Source organism: Mycetomoellerius zeteki, unplaced genomic scaffold (genome assembly GCF_001594055.1).
Source record: "Mycetomoellerius zeteki isolate Tzet28-1 unplaced genomic scaffold, Tzet1.0 scaffold86, whole genome shotgun sequence".
NCBI classification, from domain to species: domain Eukaryota; kingdom Metazoa; phylum Arthropoda; class Insecta; order Hymenoptera; family Formicidae; genus Mycetomoellerius; species Mycetomoellerius zeteki.
This window is the reverse complement of record NW_017257892.1, coordinates 144,289-153,342: the sequence shown is the minus strand read 5'-3', so window position 1 is coordinate 153,342 and position 9,054 is coordinate 144,289. Positions and strand designations below refer to the sequence as shown.

At 30.3% G+C, this 9,054-nt stretch overlaps 1 protein-coding gene across 1 annotated transcript in view; it reads left to right on the top strand.

Annotated features, from left to right (window-relative positions):
* The window catches only part of LOC108730207 (RCC1 and BTB domain-containing protein 1), a 10,595-nt gene extending 4,487 nt beyond the window's left edge, over positions 1-6,108 (top strand). The window contains exons 2-10 of the mRNA XM_018459766.1: positions 435-591; positions 3,504-3,686; positions 3,778-3,988; positions 4,096-4,223; positions 4,309-4,569; positions 4,986-5,110; positions 5,191-5,308; positions 5,364-5,498; positions 5,947-6,108. Coding sequence (XP_018315268.1) covers positions 435-591; positions 3,504-3,686; positions 3,778-3,988; positions 4,096-4,223; positions 4,309-4,569; positions 4,986-5,110; positions 5,191-5,308; positions 5,364-5,498; positions 5,947-6,108 — 1,480 coding nt within the window. The remainder of the gene's footprint in view (positions 1-434; positions 592-3,503; positions 3,687-3,777; positions 3,989-4,095; positions 4,224-4,308; positions 4,570-4,985; positions 5,111-5,190; positions 5,309-5,363; positions 5,499-5,946) is intronic.
* Positions 6,109-9,054: the final 2,946 nt, after the last annotated feature.

The following is a 9,054-nucleotide window of genomic DNA, read 5'->3' as shown; positions in this document are numbered from 1 at the left end:
CATTCTTCACAAATAATTTTTGAATAGATTTTTATTAAGTTTTCAAAGTTTTTTTCGTAATGATATACTTGGCCAATTATGTTGATCTCATACTTATTTTTGAATAGCTAATTCTTGAATAAATATAAAGTCTCTTTTTATGTACTTCGCGTATATTTTTCCACCTTTGTAAGGTATTTTTCATAGGATATAATTATATACAACATTATACTTAAAATACGTTCATTTGTTTTATATAAAATGTTTTATATCAAATGTTTTATATAAAATTATATAAAATTACATACAATTTTAAGTAAAGCGAAATTCCGACCACCAGCACATATTGTTCTGTACATGGAACGAGATACATTAATTATTTTTCTAATTAATCATTTATTTGTGTTTACACAGCAATATATATTTTATAAAAATTATAATTATTTTTATCCAAGGCTTGGAATGCAATCGTGCATCGGTTATATGAATGGTTTAGGCTATATAGATAAAGAACATCATATGACAGAAGTGGACATTATGTGCAATAAAACAATAAAATTATTGATTGGAAATATTGAGGGCAATACTTTTTTGGTTACTCAAGACGGTGAGGTACATGAACAATTTATATATCATAATAAAAATTGACATTTTATATTAAATTACTAGAATGAATCTTTGCTGAATTTTTTTGACATTTAGAAGTAACATTATAGAGCAGAGTATAAAATATACAAAGTATGAAGTATACAGAGTGTAAAAGAGAATTATAATTTTTATCTATAAATAAATAAAATATGTAGAAATGAAAAAAAAAACAAATTGTTTTATAAATTTTGCCTTTATAAAAGTATTTATTTAACAAAAATTGTAAAAATTATAACACGTGTTACTAACTGTGTACACATCCTTTATAAAATCTATTAATACTATAAAGATAAAATGAGTATATTTAATATGTTTATAACGTTAATATACATTTTAACATGTAAAATACATTTAATGTGATAATTTTTTATATGCTTGTTACATCATGTTGTTTTTTATCACGTGCCTGTAATAAGTGCATAATGTTTTACAATATAAAGTTATAAGAGGTTAAAATTTTTTACTCTTAACATATTGAATAAGCTCATAGAATTGACAACAATTTTTTACGTTTACTAAATGCATGATCAACTCTATTTTAAATTTTAGGTTACTTTTATATTATATTATTTTAATTCATGATATATAAATACGATGTAATTAAGTAGTAAATTCATTGAATTTAATCCATATAAAGGGCGGTCTACTGAAATTGAAAATTTTGAATATTTCAATTGTTTTTGATGAAACAAAAATATGTTTCAAATGAAAGTGAAACGGTTTCCAGAAGAACGTATTTTTTGGTTGTTTTTTTTTTAGATGAGCACCATAAAAATTTAAAAAACTTTACTTTTTTAAATGAAATTATGACGTTTTAAATATAATATGATTCCAAAATTATTTTACGAATAAAAGTAATAAAACAGAAATGTCAAAGTCAGATAATTTATGGATACTTTATTATAGTTTAAAATATACTACATTTTATACTTTATTACAGCACATATTAAGGGAATCCTGACTAGACATATTCTAAATAGCACTTACGCGCAGACGATTTACGCGTCACGTATTGACGTACGTGTCATTATTGACACGTCACTGTGGCAATATCTCACTCACATATCCCTGGTAAAAAAAATTGATAGAGAACGATAGAAAAATCCTATCGTTTTGAATATGGAATCTGGTTTGTGAATTCAATAATTTGAATCAGAATTTATAGGAATCTTGTACAAATCTTATAGAATCTGATAAAATACAATAGGATTCATATCCAATCGATCGTGATGCTCGCGAGGTCAACGATAGAAAATGATATAAACTTATAGAAAACGTTACAAATTGATAGAAATCCTATTGTTCTTAATCGTCCTTTATTAACTATTATTAACCCCGATGTCCATGATGCTAGAAATCGGTCCGAAATTTTCGTACAGAGAATGAATTAACAAATCACGTTTGAACAATTTGGTCACATGACCAATGCGATCAATTCTTTCTTCATCCGAGGTTTCGGACTGATTTCTAGCATCGTGGACATCGGGCTTTACCAGGGATGCCACACATACACATAAATCTTCGTATAACAATTACGTTTTAATTAGATATCTATTGTAAGTCTAATTTTAACAACTCTACAATGTTTCTTCATGCAAAGTTTCTTCAAGCAAGTTTCTTCTACTAGTCTGTGAAATAGCTACTATTTCGTAAGTACAGATTTCGCAGCTTTTATATGAAGCAAACGTTGTCACGACGTAACAGATCTGGAGGGTCATATTGGATTAAAAAGTGGTAAAGAACATTCCAATTTTGAAATTTTTTGTCGTGCTCAGCATAGACTCCACCTCACAGGAACGTATTAATGCATATACTTTAATCACGAAATAAGATTTTCAAATCAATAAAAAAGGAAAAAAGTAATTGTTATACAAAAGTTATATGGTTAGCCGGTAATACAGACAACTTTAGGATCCCCTTAACATGAAACGAATGTGTACATAAAAATTATAAAGTACAGATAATCTCATGAACTATTAATTTTATGATAATCGCACCTAAATACTTTTATAAACAAAATAATGAAGAGAATTAATTTAGATAACGAAGACTCATAATTTTTTAAAAAAATTTAAAGGCAAACAATTAATTTTGGAATAATAAGATTGAAAGACCGCTTATGTTAAATACATTACTCTAAACTTAAGAAGCGCCACTAACGGTCCGAACGTTAAGATGTTGAACTATCCTAAATTCATTTTAAATGAATTAAATTGAGAAATTATAATTGCGTGCCGATATGGTTGTCGGACTTTCAACGCAATCAAATCTGAAATATTAATAATCCCTCAGCCCCCCTCACCGAGGCATTATTTTTCGCAATAAGTTTATTACAGGTTTTTAAGTTAGGAAATTTTTTTGGGGGGGATTATTAATATTTCAGATTTGATTGCGTTGAAAGTCCGACAACTATATCGGCACGCAATTATAATTTCTGAAATTAATTCATTTAAAATGAATTTAGAATAGTTCAACATCTTAACGTTCAGACCGTTAGTGGCGCTTCTTAAGTTTAAAGTAATTAATTTTTAGGAATTACGCGATTGTTTTCTTACACCAAGTGATTATTCCCACGCATTATTCTGTTCATACGTAATAAGTTTTGTACGAAGAATAATTGTAGGAACCATATTACGAAAAAATCATATTATTTCATTTAAAGTAGTGAAGGTGACTTTCACATCTTTTTAACGCTCCTACCTAGAAAAAAAACGTGGTCAAAATATACGTGCCTTTCGAAAGCGTTCCAATTCCATCTCAAAAATTTCTTCGTATTAAGGAAAAGTGAGATATTCGAGGATTTCAATTTAAGAAGATAACACCCTGTATAATCAATTTAACTGACTAAATCAATGATTACGTTATCTTTTTAAAAGAAGTATTTATGGAGAGATACGAGTGTAAAAGCTATATTCGATTATGGTGAAACTGAATCAGATGATGGAATTGAATATGAGATCACATTTTATAATTCCAATAAGATTGATTGGAGCAACACAAAGATTGTAAAAGCCACAACTAACACGGATGATTTTCTCGCTTTAACTGATGAAGGCAAAGTAAAGTGTTACGAATATATTATCATGAATACATTAATAATAATTATTATTAACTTTATGAACTTAGATACATTACGTTCATATAATTCAGGTATATTACACAAACGTTTGGAGAAACGGAATAGATTGCGGTATATACCAAATGGATATCAAAGAGAAGATTATATGCATGGGTTGCGGAATTAATTTTTATGTGCTAGTCACCGATAACTGCAAAACGTACACTTGGTATAGAAATGTAGGCACAAAAACTTTCATAGACGAGCCACATGAAATAGCAGAATTTACAGGCAAAACGATTGGTAATTTTCTGCAAAACACATTCCTAAAGATGTAAAGATGTATACATGAAGAATTTATAGCTGCAAGCATTGTACAAGAACCTAATCTGTCTAATCTTAATGTTTAGTCAAGGTAGCCTGTGGACCTGATTATACACTCGCTCTAACTGATAAAGGGAAAGTTTACAGCTGGGGTTCAAACGTTAGTGAACAATTGAATCCGAATAACACACATGACGTTTCATCTCCTATCATGGTGAATGGTTTGCTTCTATAATTGTATTGTATCAAACAGGAAACAGAAAAGCGTAAAATAATTCAGAGAATTTTTCGATCTGCAGATAAATATAGCTAACGTAAAAAAGGTATCGGACATCGCCGTCATTGATGTCAAAAGCTTTGTCAAGTCTAGCGAGGATGGACTTGTCTACTGCACATTTGATTCTATGGTATCATCTAAAAAACCTGTCGTCTGTGAATATACGAACGCGTTTGATATATCCAACTCGATGATGGGTCAATCGCCAATATCTATGACACGCCAATTCATAAATGAAGAATTTCACATATTAAATGATTTGGAAACTGCATTCAACGATAAAGTTAGTCTTTATTTTGTGTGTTAATTTGTTTCTCGAATTTAGTATTTCCAATTATGAAGTACCATAAGGATTAAAGTACGATTCATTTTTGAAATTTAGTTTTGAAATTTAGTTTAGAAGATGTTAAAAAAATTTCAAACTTTTGCAACTGATGGCGTGTTAAAAACCGCAAGCAAGCCATTAATTGAAAATGCTTACAATCCGAAATCGATTATAATGACTGTCATAGTTCTATTTTGTCTCCTTGGTAAATTCTTAGCGTGTTTTTCAATAATATCTTTCGTTTCGTGATTTGGTATCTTAAATGTCTTTCTTTTTATTACACTATACATTTTTTCATTGCGTGACAAAGGGAAAGATTTGGTAATTACATATGTTCATGTTTAATAATTACTTCTTGTTTTCTGTCTCTAAAGTCTACGAGTGATCTCACGATGATAGTCGAGAAACAATCAATTTATGTTCACAAGGTTATCCTGAAGATTCGTTCTACATATTTTAGAACCATGTTTCAAACTGATTGGATTGAAAACAAGCAAAGGTACATACAAAAAAACATATATTTTTAAAAATCTTTTAGTTTGATTCATTTGTAATATTTCGACATGCTTTTCTTGACAGCATCATCGAGAATCATAATTATAAGTATATCGTCTATAAAAAATTTTTGGAATATTTATATACCGGTAAGATCAATCTATCATCTTTTGAGAACCTTTTAGGTGAGTTTGAAATAAACGTGCCGCATATCCATTACATCTGCAATTCGCGACTAAAATATCTCTTCCTTGCAGATACTGGCAGATGAATTCTGCGAGGAAAATCTCCAGACGGATTGTACACGAAAAATAAAAAAAACAATTAATGTATCGAACGTCATGCGCCTTTTTAAAATTATCAATGAAATGACAGTAGAACATTACAAAAAGGTAACTGTTTTATTTATCGTGGATTACTTTCTAAGACAAAAGTATTGCAGAATTATAATGGAATTGACGTATGAATCCAATGGGTTTTGTTTTCCATTCTACTTTCCAACCTAATAAAATATTCTTCTCTTTAAAATTTCTAGAAGAGAATCTTTTATTTCACAGACAAATGTATTTCTCTCAAACTATCCAGCTACCAATATCGCTTTTAGATAAAATTCATTGACTGTAAAAATGTATCTTTGCATTATATGTTTTTAAATTCTCTTACATGTATAGCAAAGCTGGGAGTTGCACATTTCGGCCGATTTTCTATTTGATTCCTGCTCCTCACTTCAGGCATTTAGGCTGCGCGCTGGTGAAGTGAAGGGCGGGCTAACCAAGCTAAAAATCAGCTGAAATGTGCAATTAAATCCCAGCTCTGATGTATAGCATCTGCATTCTTTAGGAATTGATGAAATATTGCTTCAACTTCTATTTCAAAAACATGACGAATGTAATCCGGACAGAAAGTTTTAAAGAATTGGATGTCGAAACAAAGTCTATGTTAATACATAAAGGAAAGAATTTTTTTTTATCAGAAATTGGTAGTTGTGGTTATTTAGAATAATATATTTCTTAGTTTACTGTTGAAAGAAGAGGAGAGTACAATAGATTTTGTTCTGTGAAAACGATCTATTCCGGGGGGGTAACGCACTCTTGAATTCCGATGTACAATCTGTCAGAATTCCTGTGAAGTCCGGTGATGTCCGATAAAGTCCGGTGAAATTCGTTGAATTCCGGTGAAGACCGATAAATTCCAATGAAGTCAGATGAATTCCAGTGAAGTCCGATGAAATCAAACAAAGTCCGATGAATTCATGAATTCCATTGTAGTCCGATGAATTCCGATGAAGTCCGGTAAAGTTTTGAAGTCCGAAGTCCAGGTGTATACCTGTTTTTGAGTGGTTACCCCCTAGATTTACTTTCATATTCGAAACCATTATTGAATGTATTATTCGATTTATAAAAAAATGATTAAATAATTGTAAATAAATAACAAATACGAAAGGAAAAATATTAATTTAAGATTGTGAAAAATTATTTTAAATATATTATGTTTAAATATTATATTATTGAATGTTGATATAAACAAAAAATAATTAATCAATAAATAGTGATTACCGAAAACGGCAAGGTATACAATTGTTGTATGAATTTTAAGAGTCAATAGTTTTCCTTCACGCAAACTCTTAAGAAAATTCTAATCGAATAGCCACGTCAAGCATTCAGTCAAAAATATAATACCTACTATATAACATATATGCACATATATAAATAGTATTATCAATACTTGTAATAAATATGTATTATATACAATATATTATATATACCATACTCATATTACTTTCGAACTATGTATGTATCCCAGTAAACACAATGTTACATGTATCGCACATGTAACATGTAATGTCAGCTCAACAAGAATGACTGTAATATAACACAGTGTGTTTTATTATACTTATCTTGTTGAGCTGACATTTCATGTTACATGTACGTTACATACACAATATTACACATATAATATTGTGTTTACTGTGATGTTTGTATATATAAATGCATAGCAACGTGTTGAAGAATTTCATAATCATGATCGCATCCTGTGTGGAATAATTATTAATTAGGGCTTGCTATTATACACACGTTTACACGTATAATTAGCATATCCGTTTATTAGAAACGTTTTTCAGAATATAGTTTATATCTGCAGGATGCTATTATACGTTTAAACGCAAATATATTTACACATATATTTAGCACATTCATCTATGAAATACGTCTTTCTGAACATTGTCACGTTTTATAATAAACGTTTATCCCCTTTTATGGAGTCATCCTACTGTGATGGGTTTAAAAAGTTCAAAATCTTTCTTGAGTATAAAAAAGACGTTTGAATGTAGTAGAAACGGAAAAATATGTATATATAATAACATTAAAACGGTGTATTCGGACAAAACTTTCTGATAACTAATATGCCAATTCTACGAATAAATGTTTACGTATTCTTGTGTACAATGACTTTAAAGTGCACTTTAAAATGTTAAACTATAAAAAAATGTAAAAGGAATCAAATTGATTTTTAGTTTTATAAAAAAGAAACGTTAAGATATTTGATAAGCCGATTTTGATAGAAATATACGTGTAAATGTATTCTCGTTTAAATATACAGTGATGGGAGAAAGTTCCGTAACGGTCAAATATCTTGGAAAATAATGATTATGGAATAAAACGTTCAACACAAAAGTTTTAGTATATCATGTGGTCTATTATATGATTATATTGAAATGACTTTCATGTGACCTTGAAGGACACCATGAAGATCAACTTTGAGAGAGAGAAATCTTAAATAGAAACTCCTATTTTCTATTACATATTCTAGCTGATGTCAAGACGTTTCCGAAACACTGGTTACAAGAACCAGTGCTTTTTTTGCTTGAGATTTTCCTGAGTTACGAATCTTTAAAGTTTAAGTATCGCCGGCGCGTTATCTGAAATGTACCGTGTGGAGGTGGCACGGTCGGATCGGGTCGGATATCCACTTCTTCGAGATGCTTGATCAAAGTGAGGCCTTGTGTGCGCGCGCGCGTGTGTGTGTGTGTGTGTGTGTGTGGAGCTGGAAGTATATGAGGGGGTATATTTGCTCTTCAAAATTGTGTATTTCCGCCTCGTTTTCAGATGACCTCTTGTAAACGTGCACGCATATTGACGCAAGCTCTAATTGAAGCCAGAGGAATTTCCCACCATATTTCGATGCAATGCTGCTTCCAGTGACTGCCGATTTGTTGGTGATTCCTCTAATCTGCGTAGTTTTCTTCCTATCATATTGGATATCCCCATGTTGTTGTCTTTGAGGAAGTTAATTGCAATTCTCTCTCTCTCTCTCTCTCTCTCTCTCTCTCTCTCTCTCTCTCTCTCTCTCTTTCTCTGGCGGTATGTAGGCGAGCATTGTCCTACATTAGAATAAAATTGCAAGACTATAGAGCACTTTTCTATTCAGTCCGTTCTACACAAGAGCATTTGGTAAAATATTTCGAAATACCATGTATATGCACATATGAAATATTAGCAACATTTGTACTATATGAATATGTATAATATATATATATAATAATCGTATTACTTTTTAACTATGTTTGTATGTATGTATACAGGATGGTCCACGTAAATCGATCGTTTGAAATATCTCGCTTATTTTTAATGATATAAAGTAATATTTCGAGTGAAAGTGGAACGGTTTCTAAGGGGACATATTTTGGGCATGTTCTTTTTTTTCTAGATGGAGGAGCCAAAAAGATATGAAGGTCACCTCCATTTTTTAAAATGGAATATGGTCCATGCAGTCGGCCCTTTCTGGAGAACTATCCTATTCTTATGAAGGTATCAAAAAATGATATCAAAAAGTGATATCAAAAAATCATTAGTTTACGAGATATTTTACACTTTATTCTGGCACATATTGACATAAAATGTTAAATAACTAGTAAACTATTAACTTTTTTATAATCATACCTTAATA